Source organism: Apteryx mantelli, chromosome 3 (genome assembly GCF_036417845.1).
Source record: "Apteryx mantelli isolate bAptMan1 chromosome 3, bAptMan1.hap1, whole genome shotgun sequence".
Taxonomy (NCBI): Eukaryota; Metazoa; Chordata; class Aves; order Apterygiformes; family Apterygidae; genus Apteryx; species Apteryx mantelli.
Genome location: NC_089980.1, coordinates 137165380 through 137188942, shown reverse-complemented (window position 1 = coordinate 137188942; position 23563 = coordinate 137165380). Strand labels below are relative to the sequence as shown.

General features: G+C 43.7%; 1 protein-coding gene across 1 annotated transcript in view; it reads left to right on the top strand.

Annotated features, from left to right (window-relative positions):
- MSRA (methionine sulfoxide reductase A) overlaps nt 1-22826 on the top strand; it is a 297786-nt gene extending 274960 nt beyond the window's left edge. Inside the window, exon 6 of the mRNA XM_067294424.1 lies at nt 21961-22826. Within this exon, the coding sequence (XP_067150525.1) occupies nt 21961-22125 (165 nt within the window). The 3' untranslated portion in view covers nt 22126-22826. The remainder of the gene's footprint in view (nt 1-21960) is intronic.
- Nucleotides 22827-23563: the final 737 nt, after the last annotated feature.

The window sequence follows — 23563 nt, the reverse complement described above, 5'->3', positions numbered from 1 at the left end:
ACATAATTCATTTATTATGATATGTTTTGTGAAGTTTCTTCAACAGAACCAGAATCTTTTATGCGAGCTTGATCATCTTGTTGCTAGCAGTCGGTCCAAGATCCAGGAGGTTTTCTGATTCTTCTCTTCCATATTTTATTGCGTAGAAAGAGCAGGAGCAGTTAAACTTCTTTCTTTCCCTCTTGCACACGTGCACACACACGGCGGGCGAACACACCCCATTACACGCTGGGTCTGCTTGGCAGCTCGGGAGAGTTTTGCTGGCATGTGGGAGAGACCTGGAGGAGTCAAGTGCAGCATTAATGTAAGTTCCCAGTGGCTTAGAGGGAAGTTCATTACTGACCTGGCTTGTGCGTCTTGTTCATTTACAGTAACACTTTAAATATTTAATCGATCTCTCGTTCTTTCCTGTCATGGACCATTTTCCCTCAATTGATTCCTTTTTGGGGGGCGGGGAGGTTTGGAACGCATTTATGGTAGTGGAATTCTATAAATTATCCTCGTTAAGAGGCCAGATAGAGTAGGCCAATGTGGAATTAGTCTAGGCTTTAGATGGTATTTTTTGCCCCGGCTTCTCAAAGCACTTCAGAAGCACTAACTAGCTAAAGGCGAAGGGCAGAGCTCTGCTAAAAGTTAAAATACATCCTGAGCATCCCGGGAGCTGCTGCTTCGGAGTTGTTGCTGCAGATGTAACAGGATCGGCCCCTCTGTAATGTTTAGCTCGCTCAACTTCAGACTTTGGGGGCTTTCTGTCATGATGATTGCTGTCGTGTATCCTAAGTAGAGGGAATGAAAAAGGAAGGTTAGCATGAGAAGCGCCACTTTTTCAAGCAAAAAGCTCTATGATCCTGTTGGTTCAATCTCTTGAGACTTCTGAGCAGGTCAGGCAACGCTGAAGTATTCATTAGGTTGAACAGAGTCCTTATATTACACAATTTAGCTCTAAAGCATCTCCGTCATATAGCTACAAAGGTAGCAACATGTGTTCTCCAAGCAGACGAATCAAGGTGCAGGCACATAAGGGCCCTGCCCCAGACTCTTATTTATATCACTCATAAATGTCGTGTTGACTTTGCGGGATCGCAAGTTAATTTTCATCACAGGTGGTTTGACTGGGTTTGCGCAGCAACTTTTTTGGTCACATTTTTTAATAAGATCTGGAAGCCGCGCTTTGCAATTTTATGCAATAAGTGTTAGGCAGCATGTGCTCGCAGAGACAGCCGTCACAGGCACATTTGCTTTGCGTGGATCCTGAATACCCTCAGGGAAATCACGAAAAGCTTATCACACCTTTGGGGTTGTACAGAGGTCTTGGAGGCACCATTTGGCCTTGTTCTTGATAATGCCATAAATGAAGACGACACCACTTTATACAGCCTATGAAGACAGAACTGTGGGGAATTTGCCTTTCACGTAGCTGGGCTCGGAGAAGATAATAAAAACTCTTCAGCAGCTGAAGGCAAGCACTTTTAATGGGCAGGCAGAGTGGGTTTTCAGCAAATGTCCTTTAAGACGGGAGAGCTGAGCGGATATTCAGAGCTGTTTCTGGGTCCAGCCAGTTCACTGCCACTCCTGGTGAACGTGGAAGTCACCTAAAACCGTGCAGTTCTCAAATCAAATGAAATCCCCTGCACGTTGCCTAAATCGCTATTGATGTCACTCTTATTGACCAACTAAGAAATGCTCGGGTACTTCGGATATGCACTTAAACTATTTAAACTGTTGCCAGGTCGTCTGGTTTTGTGCTGTTTATCTTAAATCCAAATGTTCTCAGTTAGCTGAAATAACAAATGAAAAAAAAAAAAACCCCAACCCTCCTGCCCTGTTCCCTAGTAACTTAACGTGAAGTGCTATCTCACAAGTGTTTTTGTTCAAATCAACAGTGATACAGCACGTAAGAAAGAGAAAGCCAGGTTCACGCTCTGCGGGTACAGGGTGTTTTCACATATAGGAATATTTGCTTTCCAGCACAATACCTTGTAATGCTCTTCAATATTACACAGCTAAAATGCTCAGCCTTTGATCTCGGAAGCTAGTATCGCCTGACTACAAGGACCAGTGTCTGTCAGCCTCCATTTATGTTATTACTATTTAAGTAAGCATTTAAGTAGCGAGCTCTGAATTCGGTTAAATTTCAAAGACAAATGGCGGTGCTGTCGTTATTGAAGGCACATGTCCTTGATACAAGTGGTGTATCTCAAGGAGAGAAGTATTCGTGTAATCGTCCACTTTCTTGGCGCCCTTCATTTTATTTTTGTTTGGTAAGTGGTGGAGTCTTTGAATGAAGATGCAGCATTTCAATTACTCCTCTCTTTTCTTTCTCGGAAACCGTCAAGGGATAAGAGCTGTGACTGTAATTGAAAATATCCCTTCAAAGCCTCAGAATTATTACAACTGAAATTAAAAATCTCATTCTTTCACTACTGTTCAGGCTTCACCGTGAAAAATCAGGCCTGGCTTCCAAAGAAGAGTTTAATGGCTGCTAATAATCTTTGAGAATTTGGCAGATTTTGACCATTCTTCTACCTAGATCATCCGAAAGGACAGGGTTTATAACCGGAGGACGCGTTTTGGTGGTCGACGTCACATCACAAGAACCCCAAATTTTAGAACCTCTGACTTTCAGCCCATTTTTTTCTGAGACATGATAGCAGAAAATTATCAGAAAGACCCAGGGAAGTCTCAGTGAACAGAGGAAAGAGAGGAAGTTACTTCCAACCTCAATCTTTCAGGTGTAGCTGGACGATCCCATTTTAAGGATGTTCGACAGTTCCTGCCAGGGGTTCCTCAGTTGCTTGACACTTTACCAAGCATTAATTTGGGGGGGTGAAATTTTCCATGCCAGCGCATGACATTTTTAAAGAGCCAGCCAAAATTGTTTGGAGAATGAAGCTGGAGAAAAACGTGTTGTTTTCGATACTGAAATATTTCTACCAGCCTGTCCACGAGGAGCTTTGGTACCTCCGTGCTGCAGAGCAGAGAGCTGAAATTCGGTAAGGGGGCGTCTTTTGCGCAATGTTCTGCTTTTTGATCTCCCCGTGGAAATTTCCCTAGCGTTTCCCAATTTATAAGCTCTTTTTTTTTCTTTTTTTTCCTCCCCAAATCCCACACATTTTGGGAGAGATGTCACAGTATTTAACAGCTGCAATCTTCAAAAGACCATGCGGGGTACGTGTCGTGCTGATCCGGCTGCACGTGCCCCATCGCTGCGGCTTGCTTTGCGCCGCTGCCTGAAGAACAGGGATGCTCCTCGCCGTCGCAGCTCCCGTTTGCTCTTAGCCAGCTGGGGAGCTGGTTTCTCCTGGGGGTTTTGAAGCAAGGGGCGATGAGGAGGGAGAAGCTTCTTGCCTGTGAAGGAAAGGGAAAGCAAGCAGCAGATTGGAGCGAGGAGGCGGGGGGACAAGGGCTGGGAGGGAGCTGATGCGGTTGGGATTTGCTCCCGTCGGAGAGGGAGCAGGGCCTGCAGCGAGGAGCTGCATCTCCCCCGTCTCCCGGGTGGAAAAGCTGGTCCTGGAGGCTGCGGAGCTGGGAGGGTGGCTGGTGAAGATCGGGCAAGGACACGGGGACGAGGAGAGGGTCTGAGGCAGGGAGGGACACAAAACCACCTGATGATGTGAAGGAGAGGCATCGTCCAAGCATAATTCCCATCACTCATCCCGGTCCCAAGTAAGACGCTTCTCATAACATCACAGCCCATCACAGAGCCGATTTAAAGCCTGACCTGCTGCCTACGGTGCCTACAGCTACGCTCCTTCTCCTTTTCCCCGTATTTCATTTTTAAGGTCCTGCAGATAGAGCAAATGATCCTGCACCTCCTTATTTCCCAGCGAACAGACAGCTTGAAAAACAACAGCCGTGTTAAACTCGCCAGAACAAAGCGCTTGTTGCTGGATTTTAATCTAGCAAACGCAGTGAACGTTAACTTTTCCAGCATTAGGTATTAGGAAGGAACAAGATGTGCAGGCTTTCAGAAAAGAAAAAGAAAGGAAATCAAGCTGCTTTCATGTATTCTTTGTAATTATTTTTGCCCTGTTGTTCAGAATTCAAGTTAAAAAAAAAAAAAAAAAAAAGAGAGAGGACTCTAACATTTACTGGCAGTAATCATTTCACCATCTGCTCAGGCGTGCTGCTTCCAGCACACACGTTCTCAGCTGCTGAGCAGTCAGCTCTCTGCTCCTCTTCCTTTCGGAGACAGAGATGCCAGCAGTTCCTAAACTGTAACAGCATGAACAAGGCTTTTTTTTTTTTGCTTTTTTTTTTTTTTCCGGTCGGCTGGAATTTTTTTGAAGCAGGCAGTGGAGTTAGGACTTCTCACCAGATTGTTGCAATGACTGAGCTGTTCCCAGTCGTGACAGTTCTTCCTCTAAGCGCGGGTGATTATTAAAAAAACATGCCAAATATTAATATTTTAATATTTCGGTGGGCCTCGAGTGGGTTTTCTTTGCGGTAGAGCTCCACTGACTTCCGGGCTGCTCTCGAGGACGAATTCAGCCCACGTTTCTTTAGCTGGACGTAGAGGAAAGCATTCCTGATGTGGTACTCTCGGGCCTGGGCATGGACACCTTTGACTTCTGCTCCCTAAGCTGTAACCCTGCGTTCAGGGCACCTCTTTCTAATGGCTTCATCCCAATCTCTTCTACATGGTGTAGGTCACCCGGAGCAGAGGACGAGCTGTTTGACGTCCTGGTCTCCTCACCCTCAGCCCAAATCCAGCAGTGGATCACAGCATGCAAAACTGAACGAGGAGATGTCCCTTGCTAGGAAACTGCTTTTATTGCCTAAAAGCAGCTAGGACAGCTCTGCGTGCTCTTGCAGCAGCACCCTTCGGCTCGTGGTGAGCAGAAGCACTTAAGTGAACATATGACTAATTTAGAGGGCAGAGGGTAGCATTAATTAGCTCATTCTGTCCTTGAATGTTTTTGTGGCACTGAATTCCTAATCTGTGGCTCTTGCCTTCTCTGTTGTTGTTTCTCATGGCAATAATAACCCATGATCTCAGTTTGTACATTTAAATTCAAAATGAAAAAACATCCATCAGTGAAAGACCCTTTTCAATTCTCCCGCAGTAGAGCCAAAGCTTTACAAAGAAATGAGCCAGAGTGAATTCAGAACCCATTAGGCATGTCCCAGGAGGCATAAATCTATATGCTTACAGATGTGCTTACAGATATAAGTCTGCATTAAGAAAAGAAAAAAAAAAATTGCTTGACCAAAGGTATCAGTTATGAAACACACAATTTAAAGTGCAGCTTTGCTCGGAGAAGTGACTCTGCGGGATGGCTTTGTGTGTGGTTTTGTGCTCGTTTCACTGCATCGCGATCAAATTTACTCCTTTACAGGCAGAAGAGATGTTATTTCTCTGCCAGCCTGGCATGCTCGCTCCGGTTTCCGTGACCCAGGCTGGATGGGTGTTTTCCTGCTTGGGTATTGGCATCGGGAATTTTGATCCAGCGGAACTGTAATGCAGACTGTAGAGATAATGGGCAACTGAGGTTGGAGCCTCAAAAACACTTTGGGGATATCCCTTGTTTCTGAGCACGGTGTCTGCGTTTGTGCATTAGCTTCTACGTTTTCACCTTTGAGCGCGCCGTGGCACTCAGAACGGTTCTTTGCTGCCATTTAAGAAAACATCAGTGCCTGATATTGAATGGGTTGGACGTGCTATTTATAAATATGGTAGGCGAGCCGAATGTTTATCATCCTCATAGGGCAGGGTGGTTTTAGAAGGCAAATCAGAGGAAAGGGAGGTAGGAAAAAGGGGCTGGGGAGAAAAGAAGTGGAGACTCAAAAAGAACATGAGGGAAGCAGCAAAAAGAAGAAAAGGAAGAAAAGAAGGGAAGGGAAGGGAAGGCAAGGCAAGGCAAGGCAAGGCAAGGCAAGGAAAAAGGAAGACATCTGGACAGACTTGTGCCTCAAGGAACCCCTAAATATCAGTGCCTATTGCAAATCTTCCCCGTGCAAAGGAAACCCATCTGTTTTCCTCCTCTTGCTGTTACCTAGATGTGGATAATAGCTCCTTATAATGCTATTTATACCTTCCCCAATGATTATTAGATCGAGCACGGTGTGATAAAGGGGATCATGAAAATCCCCTGCAGGCTTCTTGGTTTTTAAGACCAAAGCCCCTTTCATGCACAGGGATGCTGGCCGCTTTGAGTAAGGTGAGCTGAGCGCAGCTATGGAAGCACAAACGTTATATTCACCAGCTGAAGAAAATCAGATGAAATGCTCTATGTTCAGGAGATTAGAAAAGAGCTAATTAAATGAGCTTATTCCTTCAGTGGAGATACAGATGCCGTAAGAATGGACTAAGGGGAGCAGAGCTGAAACCATGCGTGCTTCAGGCATGGTGGCAGAGGCCACGCTGACGTGTGGTCTTGGATATATCACTTGGAAGAATACAAGAAACCCTTTAACGCATCTGCCCCGTCCAGTTTGAGATGCCTAAGTGGTGGCTCCTCCGTTCCTTCCCCTGGAGAAATGACAGCCTGGCAGGGTTGGCATCTGTTGGTGCATATAGCCTTGGTCACAGCGAGCGCTTCAGTCCCTTCTGCTAAAACCCTCCAGTGAGCCACACTGAGATGGACTTAAAGAGCAAGAGGGAGGCCGTTTTCCTCCGGAGGAAGGATGTTGGGGCCGTGCTGGGGGAGCCGGGAGGGGGGGCACCGTCGCTTCCCTCTACTCCCTGTAATAACCTAAATGAACAGCTTCGAGATTTCATAGCCCTAGCCGCTGCCTAATTAGGACAAGCTTAAAAAGGGCCACTTGGCATCCTTGGTGGTGAGAGCCATGTGCTACCTGCGGCGGGCCAACTCCAAAATGAAACTGATTTTTCTCTTACCTCCATTCTGCATTCAGGCAGCTGCTCCTAACAGGTGCTTGCTCTCTTCGGAGCAGATGGCAACAAAAAAAAAAAGGGTTTGTTGGCAGGTTTCGCCACAAAGCAGCCTTCTTATCACACATATTGGTGTGTATACAAACATACACACGCGCTATCGGGCTCGCAGCTCCAAAGTGATTCTCCTTCTGATGGAAGGTCAGCCACGTGGGGTCTCGGCTAGCGTGGTTTGCACTTTCCTCCTTTGTAGCCTGGGTCTAAAGGCATTTATGGCTTAGCTGCCGCATCAAAACCCTGGCAAACATTTGCCCATTCGTTCAGCTCCTCTACTGTATCTGAAGGAGCGTGTGCTAGGAGGAATGTGTAAGGTTTGACTGCATACCTCCATATTCATCAGGGCATCTTTAATAGCATAGTAATGAACTAGAAATGCAGCAAGTTTTAGACGTGGACTGCCCTGGTGTTTTTCTCCTTGCCACTGTTCAGCGTAGTATAACAGCAACGCGGAAAGCAAATGATGCTTCCCTCCAAATAAAACACCCGGCTGAAGATGAGCGGTGGAGGAAAGGCGCAGGGATACGTTCGAACAAAGAAATACGACGGCAGCGTCCGACGGCTGGGAAATGCACCCGGGACTCCGAGCGCCTCGACGCGTTCAGAGCTGCCTGGGGCAAGTACGCGGGGAGATCGTTTGCTCCCTGTTCGTCACCCGAAGAGAGACAGCTGTCAGACTAATTCTTATTTCCCATTTTGTTCGGAGCCTGTTGACTCTGACTCCGTCCTCTAGGTTTTGCCCGGCGAGGGCTGTAAATTCAGCAAAACGGTGCGAAGCGATGCCAGATTCAGAGGACTAAGGCATCGCCCAAAAGACCTTTCCTAGTTCTATTTCTTGTCAGGCAGCTAGCACCAGGAAGACCCCATCCTCGCTCTGTTTTGCTGCTCATTTCGAGCGAGCAGCCTGAGCCAAGACAACCAGATGAGGATGACATCTGGCTAGCGAACCTCTGCCAAGTCGCTGCTGTTCTCTAGCTGGCAGGGAGATGATGTGCTGCAAATGCCAGGTTCTCTCTCAAATGTAAAGTGCATTCCCGGCATTTTCTTTGCTTCCTCCCCAGCCCACATTCAGTTTGGAGTTTTGTGTTACTGATGGCCAAATTCAAACCTCCTTTCCTGCAGCATAAATGCGCTTCATTGATGCTAGCAGGTTTATACGACGAGTGGAATTTGACCCTGAAGAAGTATTTTCTAAGCTAACTGACAAATTAACTTGTTGACTGTGAAGCTTATCTGCTTTCATTCAAACATCCAAGCCTGTCCTGTGGACTATGTTTGTGGTGAGAAATGCTAAGTGCAGGTATGAGACCAGTTTGTACGTAAACTCTAGCGGGAAGGAAGGGGTAGAGCAGGGTTGGGTGGATGAGCTAGACAAGCTCAGGTCTCCTTCACTACTATTTTTCTATAATTCTAAGGTGCATCTCTTTAAGGTGCATCTCTTTAACAAGAAATCACTATACCTTGGGAAAGAAATCCGCAGCTCATCAAAAGCACATGGAATTAGAAAAAGGCTCTCACTAGGTCCCCTGTAAAATGCTGCTCTTCATGGTGATCAGAAGCTGTTTGACCACAGCTATGCAGGGGAAGCTCGGTCTAAGATGGTGTGTGAAGGAGCTGAGTCTATAAGGATTTGCCATGTTTCCATATGAAGGTTTTTTGTTTTCCCCCTTTCCCCACATGCTTTAATCTCAGCATTTTTGGCAGCTGCCAGAGGGCATAAAACAAATAACTACACTGGTTTTGCAGCTGGTATTTTTGCCACGTGGAATTTTTCCCTCTTGTGGTAAAAGATTTTTGCTGCAGGCATGAGTAACCAGTTTTCAAAATTGTTGCAGAAGGAAAATAATTGTATTAAATAAATACGCATAGGCAAAGCTTGGGGTGTTGAAGTAAACTTGCTTTGCAAGTGGTGCAGGTCATATTTCTACTTTTCTAGATAGCATCCAAAGTTTGACTTTGTTCTTCCAGGCTGTGGGCTTGTAGGCAGAAGCCATCTGCTTTCGAGGGTACTTACTGAAGAAGAAAAGTGGATATTAATGCTTAAAAAATAGCTTGGATCTTTGCAGTTGTCTTTGGTGAAAGAACTTGCTATGTAAACTAAGTCTAAATTCCACAGTCCATCCCAAAATCTTCACCAAAGAGTCAGCAGATGGGTAGGGATTACAGAGATTGGATTGTTTATCCAGTAATAATCTATGGTAAAAGTGAGAAAGAAGCATCTGCAGGAATTTTTTACCAAATACATCTTATTTTGTCATGTGCAACTGGGCTAACAGCTCACCAGTAGTTTAATCTTCCTAGACAGCTTGTATGAAGCAGATTTCAGAGGAATATATATTTAGGTATGGCCCCAGTAAGGCGATGCAGTGAATGACACCGGAGTTAGTAGGTCACCAACTTCTGTTTCACTCCATCTATGCCTGCTTCCCCTTAACACTTTACCACTTTTGTCTGTCTTGGGACATGGGCTGACTCCTGGGCTTCAATTCTGTTGCCTAAACACAGGTGTCGAGGTCCCACTGGGGTCACCCTGGAGAGGCATCTTCTGGCCTTCAGATGCAGCTCTAGCAGAATGGGGGTCCCCATGAGTCTTTTGTCAGATCTGCCAACCCCATGAGCGTGTCTCTGATACCCTGGGCTGCCTCAAATGGAGTACCACTTTGTTGTGTTTGTTTTGAGTTTGTGTTTTTGCAACTGGATTGATCTGTGATCCTTTAATCTGTGAGCCCTTAATCTGTGTTTTTAGAAGGGGGATCCGAGCCTCCATTGGAGTACACGGGAATCACGGCTGTAGAAATCAAGTACATAACTAACAGCATTATTCTGCCTTCTGCTCTAGAATTAGCTGATTTGAGCATCAAAAAAGCAAAACCAGACCTACCTGTATGGAAGTTATCAGGACCGTGCATGCTTATTCGATGCTGATTTTATCTGCTGGATCCGGTGTCGATCTCATATATAGCAAACTCAGACCATAACATTTTTGTCGAGCTTCTTCAAAAATTACCCTCTGTCTATACTAGAGTAATAGGTAAGAATGTTCTGAACTAAACTCAGATTTGATCCATGGTTTGTCAAGTATTTGAGGATCTTTGGATTGAAAGGGATGCACATATGTAGGTACCTAACTTGAATCACATTTGATGCTACGTAGCTGCTCAATATTAAACATGGTTCTGAGTATCTAGCTGAATCAATGCCCTGTATATCTTTAGATTCTGTCCTTACCGAAACATCCTGCCATCCTAACACATCCTCCTGTAAAATAATCAGTTACTTGTGGAACTATCATGGCAGTACAGTGTTTTCATGTCTGCATTAAAAATAAATTGCTTGACATCATCCGAGTACTTGAGAGCAAAACTTTTTCGTGCAAAGATAGCACGTAGCTAATTCAGGTTTCCAAAAGCATGTGTACAATTATCCTTAGTAAGAAGCTTAACCAACCTGAAAGCCAATGCTAAACAATCCAGATCTTAGTCTTATTAAGCTCGTGTGTTTCCTACCACTTAAAAGCCTATCAAAACCCTAAAGATCTGGGAAAATGAGATTTTCTGGAAGGCAAGCTTTAAAGTTTACCTCCTTCTTTTCTCAAACAAGAAGGCAATGCCTCTATTTACACGCAGTTTCTGGAGCTCAAACTGAGAGAGTATATCACGGATGCAATGTTTCATGGAACATCCTTTGTTTATTCACACTGTGCCACTTTTAAACTTCAGATGTAAACAACAAAGGCTTCTTTGTATTTCACACTATCTTATACTCACTACCTTCTGAAGTCCAAAGCCAAAACACTGTGGGATTTTACCCTCCTAACACTTTCTTCTGCTTATTGGATGCATTCTTCCAGCCCCTTCTATTTATAGTAGCTGGAAAGCTACTTATCTTTCAGTTAAAATGTGCTCTGTTCATTTTCTCTTGACTTTTCAGTGCTTGGTGTGGGATAAAATTGTATTCTCTGGTTACCATTTCAGATATAATTTTAGTGGTAATTATGCATATATTTGATAACAGAAGCAATTTGTCTTCCTGAAGGATTTGAATTGCTTTAAAGTGGTGGACCCCTCTGTGGTCTGTTATGCAGATGAAAATCCAGAAAAATTCCACCGAATTTTGTCCTACAGAGAGGTCAGTTGCCCCAGGCTGGAAATGCAGCAGCTGTTTGACAACACACACAATTTAGAGAGTGCACAGTTTCCATTTCAAACCAGAACGGGAAGTTCAGTTGGAAATCTGGCAAAACTGGAGCTGAACTGATCCATCCAACTGATCTGACGCACTTCTGCCTCTGAGAACGTCCCCCTCACTTTTTCGCAGTGGGGGAAGACCTCAGTTTTACATTTCATTTGACGTGTGGTGGGCCAGGCTGTGAGTGGTGTGCACGTGAATCTCGAGTTCGATCCATCTCCTCTCAGCTTGCTGATGCCTGGGGGAGTGTAGTCAAGGCTCCCTTCTCCTCTTCTCTGTTCATCTCTGTGAGAAAGAGAAGGACAGACTGTCCAGGCAGTTTTAGACACTTACTGTGCTGTGCTGCATACAGTCCTGCCCTGTATGGGTATTATAGATGAAATACTACTTTTCAGAAAAACCTGAATAGCATGGTATTGATTTTTTCTTCTCCAGGAGACCAGTAGCCTCCTTTCTTCTTGCTATCCCTTTCTGCTAAATTTGAGCACAGAAGAGAGATCTGATGGACCCATTCATTTGGGTGGGACATTTAACATCTAGCACAAGAGGATTTAATCAGAAACTCAATTTAGGTGTGTGCGTTCGGGACAGACGATGACAGTTGAAATCCCTGGCCAAGATAGATCATTTGACTAAATTGCTAGAAGTTTCACATCCAGGTTAGACCCATCTGAGAAGAGTCCTTCCCTGTGTAAAAAACCTGAAATTAAGATTGAGAAAGACTTCAATGGTGACAGCATCTAGTTTAGTAGGTGAGTCTATTTGTAGGCATTTTAGGTAAGTGGTTCTCAACTCTAGAATATCATCCCATGGCAGTGTGAAAGCTTGGTTATACTAAGATTATCACCAAAATCCTATTGACTTCTGTATGGCCAGAGTTTCCCTTGTGGCCTCTGCTGACCTAGAATCTGTAAGGCATATTGTATGATTATTTTTGTTATATTTGTGTTAACTGCGGCAACTGGAGCCTGCAACTTTGATCGTGTTCCTCGTTGTGCCAAGTGGCGCGCATATGCTTGTAGTAAAAAACAGCAAGCGCCCTGCAGAGCTGGAGTAAAAAAGACAAGCAACGTTAATGCCATTTTAAATAGGAGAAACAGAAGCAGAGAAAGACTGGGAGCGCTTGTTTTGCCTAAAGTCAAAGGACAGTCTGAGCTGAGCCAGGTGATCGACCTGCTGCTCTAGAACTTAGACTCAGGGTTTTCACTACAAACACAACCCCCTTTTCTAAAGAGGGTACACAACACTGTCCACGTAATCGCCCAGGTTTTCAAGGAAGAGATGGGTTAGCACGGTGCGTTAATGGTCCTGAGAGGCTGATCGGAAGAAGAGAGATGATTGGTATTAGAGATGCAAAAAGTGGCAGAGATGACAGGTTGCCCAACAATTCCCATTATACAGAACTTCTTTTAGGTATTCCAATACACAAGTCTTTACAATTTCAGAAGAAAATGTTCATGCTCGGTGTCTGTCTGTTTGAAAGCTTTTTCCCCCCAGTTACAGCAGAAGTCATTTCTGGATTTTTGGGGTGAGTTTAGGGAAAGGTGAATTGTTTATTCTTGCTAAAAATTCCTATGTTTTCTTGAGAAGCTGTCATGCCTCTGTATTGTGGGGGAAATACTTGATATAAACCCAGTGTTGACTCCAGCAAAAAAAAATAAAACGGTGTCAATGTAACATTAGATCTGAACTGAGCCCTTTACCATTCATACTTCTACACTGCAATTCCCCTGAATTAAACATAATTGGAGTGACTTCCATTTATTACAAAGGATACATACACAGGCAAGTTATGTGTCTTACCTGGTATCACACAGGGTGTGCTGCACTTTGCAATGAATCTTGGGCCAGAGGTGACCAAGCTAATGAAAGCCATAAAGTCATGTAAACACAGCATTTGTATATGGCATATTTTGCTCTGTTCAGAGAGAGCATGGATTTTCCTGGGCTTAGCATTTCACTGCTTTTGGGCCTGAGCTGGCTTCTCGACATTGTTCAGGACTGCACCGTGCGGAGATACCAGCTCTGGTTCACACTAGCTTGGAAGATTCTGCACTTGCTTCATGTAGAGATGGAGGTTGATATTAGTGACCCCATCTCAGTTTGGAACTGGCCACGTTTCATTTCAGGAATATGAGAGTAATGGATGAGTTATTAGTGAAGAACAGTCTGCTGTCTCAAACCGCGGAATAGATTTTAGCTTTAGTTCACTGAAAGTCAGAACAGGGCATATCTTTTCTTAGCCATCATAAATTATCCATGCAGGATGTACAGTAAAAGGCTGTTTGGCTGCGTTAAAATTGGCTAGACAAACAGAATTTCCATCTCTCTCAGTGGCTCCTTCAACACCTAATTAGTTCCCAGATGCTGGTTGAGCAAGATGTCTTTTATCTTTGCTAATGTTATCTTCCTATATCTCCTAAATGCCCCCTGGTGCCATTCTTCACTTTCATCTTTCTTCCCTTAAGAGAAGGCAGGGTGGGTGTTCAGAAAGCTCTGTGCTGGAGGTCAAGCTTGTAAAGATTGTGGGTCAAGTTGATCCTGCTACACCAATCTGCATCTGGACCAAAAACTTTGAATCCAGAATTAGACTGGTATAAGGAAGAGCAGGATACAACTCTCTTTGCATGCACATTCATAGGATCAATTTCCAACAGGAAAAAATAGAATCACAGACTTTATTTCACTGTCAGTTCAGTTTAGTACAGTTTAGGACAGATTCAATGTTGATTTTTTCCCATTGCTAGAGGGCGCAAAGAAGTCTGTCTACATAAATCTGCCATTTCAGCTGGCATGGCTGATTGTTGTGGGCAACGGGGAAGTATACTCAGATATAAAATACTAGGAAGTATCAGACTAACTGTACTCCTGATCCCTCGTAGACCCCCTGAGCATAGCCACTTGGGGCGTCAGATATGTTAACATCCAGGCTATTGGCCAACTGTGATTTACCTTGGCAGGTCTGGTTTGTATCCAAGCCCAGCAATTCTTTTCCCTCTGGTGGGAATGAGTGACCAAACAGCCTCCTTCAAGCTAAGTATTTAGGAGAAAAGCATTTCAGAGAAAGCAGATCTTAAAACCAACAAAACAGACTGTATATACATGCAGCTTTCCCCTAAGGCTCATGAAGTGTCTTGCTGGGTTCAATTTACTAGATTCAGATGATGTGCTCTGTTGTGTGTGTGGCTTTTTGTTACCAGGCTCACAGCTCTGACAAAATCAGTTTTGCAGACTTATACATTAGAATGAAGATTCTTCAGCTGAGCACTTTGCACCATCATCTTTTAAGTATCTATTGTATTTCCTTCTTATTTGAATTTTCTATGTGCTGCACTGGAAGAATACACTCCTATAAACGATTACAATAGGCCTGTGTAACTGTGTTTCCCATCTTTGAGCAGGTTAGGTATGGTCCCTATAGGATGATTATGTCTTTGGATTTATAATATAGTCACATAGCAGCTTGATTTCTATTGCAGCAAAGACCAAAGCCAGTCTTAAAGTCAGTGGATCCATTTCTACCCTTAGATCCATATGCCCACACCCATGAAGGGTGCTGAATTTGCACCAGCGTAATTTGATAGTCCCCAGTTTCGATCTTACCTGATTTGCAAGAGACACACTGCAAAGCAAGTTCTGAGACTAGATAGATTCCCTGCAAGGGTATTAATAACGCTTAGAAATTATATAGCACTCCAAAGCCCTGTGCAAAATTTAGCTAATCAGTTCTTGCAACTCCTATCAAATATATCAGTATTATTCCGTCCACTGTGCAGAGAAGTAAATGGAAACAGAAGAATGTGACTACCTCGTCCAAGTGCATGCAGCCGCTCTGTGTGGTAGCTGGGATTAGATTTCAGCACTTGCCAATCACTGCGTCCGTGTTTTCCCTGGCAGGATCGTTCTGCCTACCTGGCTCGCTGTGGAGAAACGTGTGATGTGATTTCTAAAAGGAGGTCACCTACATGGATGTGAATGCAGATTTTTACCAGTCAGACAGGATTTCAACCCATTCCAGGGTTCTGCACAGGTCGCTGACATCAATTAGATTGGAAAAGCCAGCATTAGTAAGTGTCATAGGAAAGACTGGGCCCTATCACAGCGGACTGAATTTTAATATCAGCTTGAATCTCAAGTAGAGCGTTTACCAGCGCAGTACTCCAGCCAACGGAAGGCAGCACAAAGGGAGCTATTTAAAATAATATACTAGTAGGATGCTATGCTGCAGAGCAGGCTGTCTTGACTTACAGAAGAAGTATATCTAAATGACACTCAGCGGCTGAGAGAAAAAAATAAAACATTGTTTTTTAATTGCACGTTTAATGCCTCATGCTACTCATTATGTAAGTTCTGCTGGCCCAAAACAGGGGTAGCTGGTCCTCGATACAAGTGAGCCTGTATTGCTGAATTTCTGTTCCCAAGTCTGCCAGCAACTAATGCAAAAACTTGGCAAAGTCAGTTAGTTTGTTTTCCAGTAGAAAATACCACAGTAATTATGTATCTGGTAGGTACATGCACTCCCATCCTACAGAGGATTGTGTCTGTGCAACAAATTCTTGTTGGCCTTCTCCTGAAATAAAGCAGCTCCTTTAACTCTTTAGCGCTTTTGGAAGGAGAAGAACTGCGTTTCAGTGTTGCTGCTGCTGATACAAGATTTCGAGTAGCCAATATAATAAATGGATAGCCCTAGAGATTTTAAAAAGGCGCTCTTTGCTGGGACGCTCAGCATTGCGAGATTGCTTTCCTTACAGTTTTACGTCAAGGATGAACGATGACACGGAAGCACAAGCTGTCACAGGCGTCACGATAGTCTGCAGTGTTTTCAACATCAGTGATATTAGAGGGTCCACTGGAAATAACCGTAGCTTAGAGTAACTCACTAAGACACGAGAGAAGCTGGATTATCGCTGTGGCCTGAGCACAGGCAGTAAGCTTGCTTTTAAAGTGCATATTGAATCAAACACAGGATGATGCTGTTTTTATTAAAAGCCACAAAATGCTTGAAACCAATTAATACTCTGCTACTTTACTAATGCCTCTGCTCAGAAAATTAAGTGGTTTCATTTAACAAAGCCAATTTTAAAGCTTTTTCTGTCAAATTTCTAAGTGGGTTCAACCCGTCCTCCAAACTTCCCTGAGCTGTGCATTTTCAGCTCAGTATATCAAAGTGTAAGTGGCTTCCAGTCTATTCCTTAAATTATTTGAAGCTACAAGGGAATCATGCTTTTCATGTAGAGTTCATTCTGAATTCTTAAGGCACTTTACAAATATTAGCTACTTCCATCTGAATATAAACAAGGAGCCAAACACCTTGACTGTGTTGTTGCAATGCTGTGCTGTCAAATGATTAAATATTTTGACATACTTTGGCTCAGTATAATCAGCTGGCTACAAAAAGCTGAAGCAGCAATTATTGACGGTTCAGAGGGCAGTAGCAAATCAAGGTGCAGAAATGTTGCCTGCTGAATGCAGTTGCTTGGGAGTAACTGAAGAGCAACCCTTTGGTTAGAGTGGTTTGACTTCTTCCTTGGCGGTCTACCATATAGTCTCCTTTGCTGAGGACAGCGTTTCGTATCAGCTAGCATAACTGAACATGTGAATTGCTGCCCAGGGAGACAAACTGATTTCATTAACATGCTGACCGCACTGTGTCCCGGTGACCCAGTGCAAGGCCTTTGAGTTCAAAAGCAAGAACATCAGTAAGATGTTATGGTCGCTGTTAAATGACTAGGATGTCCCTTGCAATCTTTCTAACTGCGTTTGCGTGTCGTGGGATCCCCTCGCTGCAGCTGAGATGAAGCTGGTGGCACTGGTCTGAGTGACATACAGTTGTATGACCAACTGGTTTGGTGTAAAGCGGGAAAGACCAAGCTTTGATTTGCTGCAGTCCATTCTGGTTCCAAGCCTGTGTGTCCAAACCATGCCTTTGCTGACAGCAATGCTTGTGCCAGTTGCTGGTCCTAGGCATGCACTGTTCACGCGTGTAGCACTAACTATTGCATGGCCCTGCATCCACAGTGCCCAAGTGGGCTGCTCTAGGCGGTGCCCAAGTGCACACCTCCAGCCTTGCTTCCACCAGGCATGAAATAGCTTCTAGCCAGTATGTGCTGCAGGAGTCCAAATATACAAAGCAAGTTTGCGTCCAAAAGAACCCCTCCTGTTCACTAAATCACTAATACAAGTGCACCCAATATTTTCCTTAGTGTAGTTGAACTCAGTTGCAATCCGTTCTTGAGCCAAAGCCTCTGTAAATCTTGAGCTGTCCAAGGAGGACTTGAAACAGGTAAGACCATAGCAGAAAGCTACAAAATTCCTTGTGTCTGTGTTCAGAATGGAGGAATTTGGGGAGTTCCCACACCAGGTCATGATTATGATTTTAAGGAGCTGTCTCAAGTTCAAGCTACAGTAGAAGGAGTTGAGAGCAAAGCAGGGAGATGAATAGTAGCAGGTCAGTGGGACTAGGTGGTGGTTGGCTGCAGGTTTGAAAAGAGCTTGCATAGGAAATTGCTTACTCACTGACATGGTGGGTAAGCTGCGCTTTAAATTGGCCCTGCTACCAAAGCAATGAAAGGTGGGCTCCATCTGCGCTTAAAAAGGCTCCAAGATGGTCCAGCAGAATTATAGACAAGTAAGCCTGACATTTTACGCTGCAGATTGATTAAGCTGCCAGAAGGTAATAGACACACATATGAGCGCAGTGTTTCAGCGAAGAGTCGATGTGACTTTAGCAGAGGAGACTCATGTCTTGCAAATATAGTATAGTCCTTTGAAGAGAGCAGGTGGGTAGAGAGGGGAGCCAGCTGCCGTGGAATAAGAGGAAAGTTTCTCTTCTGAATGAATAACTGGTTATAGATAGGAAATAAATGATACAAATACCTGTGCAGTTTTCACAATGAAGGGACATTACTTACTGTCTCTCTTGGGAACCTGTGCTGTTCAATATACTCATAAGAGAGTTGGAAAAGAGAGTCAGTTGATAGTGGTGTGCCAAAATCTGCTGATGGTATAGAGTTATTCGAGGTAAGCGAAAGTAGACCTGACTGCAAAAAGTTGCTGAAGAATCCGACAATATCAAACTTCTGGGCAATAGTTGATGAAATTCCATGTCAATAGAAGTCAAGTACAGACACAATGATCGGCTTTAAATTAGCCCACGAAAGAGGTCCTGGTGTCATTGCAGGTGGTTCTTCGAAAATGTCTGCTCAGTGCTCAGCGGAGGTCAGAAAGGCAAGTGGAATGTTAAGAATTGCTAGGAAAGAGATGGAGAATAGAAGAAAAAATTTAAGTACACCACTGAATAAATCCGTGGAGATCTTGAATACTGAGTGCAATTCCAGTCACCCCATCTCAAAGAAATGGTAAAATAGAACCAGAAAAGGACAAGAAGGCTGACCTGAGTTACGAAATGGGGAGTCTAAACAGCTTAAGGCAGTGAAGCTTGCAAAAGAAATGAATGAGCAGGGTTAAGGTAGAGGTGTAAAATCAGGATAGCTGAGGAAGAAGTGAATAAGGAATTATTTTTTCACAACAAAGGAAGTAATAAAATGGCCAGGCAACAAGCTTAAAGCAAACAACAGGAAAAAGCTTTCACAGTCCATAATAAATTCAGAAACTCGTCAAACAAAATCTTTCGCATGCCAAAAGTAAATATAGGTTTAAAATGTAGCAGTGCTGAGGATGTTCCCGAGGCTGGCTCCAGCACATTCCTGCTCCAGCCCCTATCCTGACGTACAGAGATGGCTAAGTCCTCTCCGTCCTCTTCAGCTGGGCAGGATTTGGATTCTGGTTTGTTTGGGGCTGCTCTCCAGGAGAACCTGGCAGGTTTTTTTGGGGACAGATTATAGTCAGTCAAAGGATCATTGTGATCTTCCGGTATGATCCCTGGCATGGCAAAAGCTGCAGAATTCCCTTGAATTCATTCATTCATTCTATTTGAATTACAGCATGATATTTGGGGGGAAAAGGTCCAATAATACCTTAAAAAATCCCCGCACTGCGTAGAAGATCGCGAGGGTTAACTAGACTCTCCCTAATTTGGTCTGTTCTGCATTCAAAGGCTGCACGAGCCCTTTTGGCTGCAGCATTGTAATGGGAGCTCACGTTGGACGGCTCGGGAATTGTGTGACAGCAAGGACTACAAAGTCTGCTAGAACAGGATTATCATCAAATTATATCTGCCTTGGCGGCAGGAAATCAATCAGAGTGGGCTGATTTACACCTGCCGGAGCCAGCGCATCATGAACTTCATCATCTTTCCCAGTGATGTTTTTATCTTTGCATTGACACAGTCAGTGCGAGGAAAATATTTTCCCGTTTAAAATCAAAACATTCAAGGTAGTGTTTGGCAGAGTGTCGGAGCCTGGGGTTCCTGCTGCTTCTGACAACAGTGCTGGTATCTTTTGCTAATGACCAAAGTGCAATATAATGAGTTGTCTTGGGCTTCTGCTTTATTCAGCTTGCAATGGTTTAATAGCCTGCTAGTAATTCTGAAAGGGATAAATGATGTTTATGCCCTCTTGTGGTACGTTATTGAACAGAATGGATTTTTCTAACCGACGAAATTAGGCCAATGATGGAAAAGTCCCAGGTAAAAATCTGCAACAAACACTGTTTTGCACAGCAGAAAAATATCCATCCCTCCAGCAGCATCCCCATGACTCAGACAAGGAGGGAAGCCAGTTTTACATACATTTACAGCAGCAAGTAAATGACTAATGCCCATGATGACAGAGTTTGTGCCATCTTTCTGCAGTGCAGATCACTTAAAAAGTGCTTTTCCTTGCTAGAAATGTTGGAAAGTAAGTGAAATGCTGCTTTCTAAAAGCAGTTGAGTTGATGTCTTTTTGCTTTTGCTGTTACAAACCTGTTGTGATACATGCCTTCATGGTTTTTATCTTCTTCGCTCATATATCTGACAGGCAAATAATCTGATTCCCTTGGGACGAAACCTGTCTCGTAGATTAAAAACACTGTTCAGTGATTTTACTTGAGAAAACAAGGCCAGATTCCTGTGAAATTGCCCTTTTTACCCCTCCATGTTGAAATACAGGATCTCACAATGAATTAGCTTGTCAGCATCTTCCTAAACTACATTGAGAATTTAGGTCTCTGATGAGGAACTCGGGAGCTCCACCGGCAGATCAGTCTTGGGTTTTGTATGAATCTGTTACTTTTTCCCTGACAGAAAACCGAATACAGCAAAATGTTTACCCCAGATAGTGAAATTACCAGAATAAGTCAGTGCTCCACCTAGACCAGCATCTGATCTTTGGCCGTGGTCAGTACTCAGCTGCACTGAAGCAGGATCTAGGAAACCCTGTTCGAGACATCTCTAGGCTTTTGGTCCCAAATGATCAACTTCCAATCTTTAGGTGTTGGCTCATGCCTAGAGGCAGGACAGTGCATTTCCCTTACATGCCATCCTTCTCTCTACCCAACCACCAAGGATGTAGAAGACTGTTGCAAAGAGGAAGGGAGTAATTTCCTTTCCACATCCATGATGAGCCGGACAAAAATAGTGACCTTAAATGGAAGCAGTAGGCTTACCTGGGTTAGGCTTTAGGAAAAAAAAATCTCTAACAGGATGGTGAATATTGGAATGAACTACTTGAGAGAACTGGAGGATCTGCATCTCTGGAGATCTTTCAGGAACAGTCCCAACTAATGTCTTCTGGGAGTAACGTGGCTATCATTAGTCCTATTGTCATGAAAGACGTTAGCCTGGATGACTCACTACAGGTTCTTCCAGCTCTGTTTTTGTGATTCTGTGTACTGATTTGTTTTTATCTATTTGTCAGTATGATGAGACAACGCATATTTGTCTGGCAATCTTAAATGCTAACCCTTTGTTCTTACGGTTGATCTTGCTGTCAAGTCTGGCTGATAGCAATGCAATTCTATTTACGTCCCGTACTTTACAAGTATACTTTACAGCAGTGAACACCTCTAGTCTGACACCATTAAAGTGCTTGTTAGGTTATCACAGACTTCAGTGAGCACAGGTAATGTCCCCACTAAGATGAGAATTAGCTCCAAAATGTTGGTGCTTATACGTTTCCTTAGGAAAGAAGAAATTTGTAGGTAAAAGTCTCATGGTAATTCATATAAATAAGGAAAGTTTCCTCTGTCAGAAACCTTTGAGGCATTTCAAATTCATTTAGGGAATTTCAGAAAGAGGTTGAAGTCTAATTTAAAATCCCCACCCACATTCCTTCTTCTCCTACAAGGTGATTATTGCTATTGGCTCATGGACTGGCAAATCTTCTTTCAGAAATGAGCCGTAATTTTCCTTAAAAATACCTTTCTGGTCATGATGGAACTATTCATTTTGGAGAAAGGGATTCCAGTGATTCTGTAAAAAGAGCCCAGAAGTTCTTAATGCCCATTGACATCAGTGGGGCTGAGATTTTGTGCAGAACTACTTGGCATTAGGAAATTTGGAGTTGATGATAGCATGTATCCAAGCTGAAGCACCCACCAAATGAAGTTCTTACACCCCTGCAAGGCAGTCAGCCAGGCTAGACCAAAGTGTGATCTGTTGGCTTTCACATCTGTTTTTCACTTTTGCTGATGGCACCGCATCCCTGCTTGCAGTGGTTAATAAAGAGGAGAAAATGAATGTAAGACCACAGCAAATTAAACAAATGGCCCTTAAAGCGGGACGGTGCACTACCTCTTCTCACCCACGCATACTCTGACGCCCACAGTGTCTCCTAATAAAATAAAGTGAGACTAAAGATAAAGGGCTTTCAGGACTGTGCTGTAACTGCGGTCTGAGCGCTTAGAGACGGCTGTGGTTCCTACTGAGTGGAAACCTAACGTCATCCAGCAGCAGAGAAGCCAACAAACCACTAATGGATTTCCATGTCGTTTCTTGACAGGTATTGACGGAGGGCGGTTTTGGTACCATCACAACAGAAATCCGGGAGGCTCCGGAGTTCTATTACGCTGAAGATTACCATCAGCAGTACCTCAGCAAGAACCCCCACGGATACTGCGGGCTCGGGGGCACGGGGCTTTCCTGTCCGATCGGGATCAATAAATAGCGTCTGCTCATGCCACTGCCTCAACGTTGTATTAGGGGCTTGTTTGAAAAAAAGCCGACAACCCCAAGGAGTGTTATCGTACGCCCGCAGAATCGGTCCATAAAAAAAGGCCATAAAAGTCCATGAAGGGGTGGCGTTCTGTAATTTGAGCAGCTGGCATTGCTTTGTATTCAAAGACCTCAAAAAGCCAAAGCAGAGTCTGAAATTGCTCCTGTTTATAAATGCAGCTTCTCGCTCTGTGCAGTTCACTGGGTTTCCTTGCAATCTCACAGTTTGGAAAGAAAAGAAACTTTAAAAAGTTTGGCTTAATGTGTTGATAGAGAGATGAATTGAGGGGTGACTGCACCTGCTAACCTCTTTGCATAGCTAATGCTTATAGACATATTTATCATCTTGGTTTAGTGAATTTACTCCTGTTATGAGAGCTTTGACTTCTGGAGATAATAGTTAGGATCATCTTAACTATCAAAACTCTATAATTTGATATTGTTAAGAATGGCAAATTTATAAGATCAGTAATTCTCTCACAGTACCACTTTCACAGCAACATATAAATATCACCTGTAGTGCCTATCTTCTGAAACAATTTTAGTAAAAAAATAGGATAAAACCTGTGATGTGATATTTCATGTTGACAGTTCCAAAAAGTGTATAAACACAAAAAGAATTCAATTTTGTTTGCTACATTGCAATAAACTACAAAAAAAGAAAAGAAGAATGTTGTCAGTGATGTATTCTGTGGCTCTAAATATATGTCTGTGTAGATCTGAAAAAAAGGATCAAATATTATAAAAGGCTGCAGCCTGCTAATTAAATACTAGGGCTTTTTAATCTGTATTATTGTGCATGACAGTACGGAGGAGCAGAATTCATATTGGGTGCATGGTAACATAATTATTCCTATGATTAATTATTTGTATTTCAATAGCTTGTGGCCCACCCACCAAGAGCAGAGCTCATTACGGCAGGTGCTGTACAAACATAATATATGGAACAGTCTCTGCCCCAATGCGTGTGCAATCGAAACAGGCAGGACGGTCAGAAAGAGGCTAAACCATCATCTCCGTTTTATTGACGGGGTTCTCTGAAAGTGGAGACTAAAAGTTACAGCCAAAGGATGTAGGGGATCCCATCTGGAGCTTGGCGTCTTCTCCATGGACAGACAGCTTCAGCAGAGGAGATGATGACAGGTTTGTCCCACCCTTCCAGCCTGCTGATTACGATACTTAAGAGCGGTGGGAAACATGGGGTCGAGCCTCTCATGAGTCTCCGATGCTGGAGATCGTCCTAATCGCTAAGCTTAAAGCCAGTGTTGTCATCCTGTCTCCTGTTGCACCTGGGTGTAAAGGAGTACCTCTGCTTTTCTTCAGAGACATAAAGCCATTTCTTGAGGGCCTGATGGTGGGAATCCAGAGACACATCCGCAGCATTTCTTTTT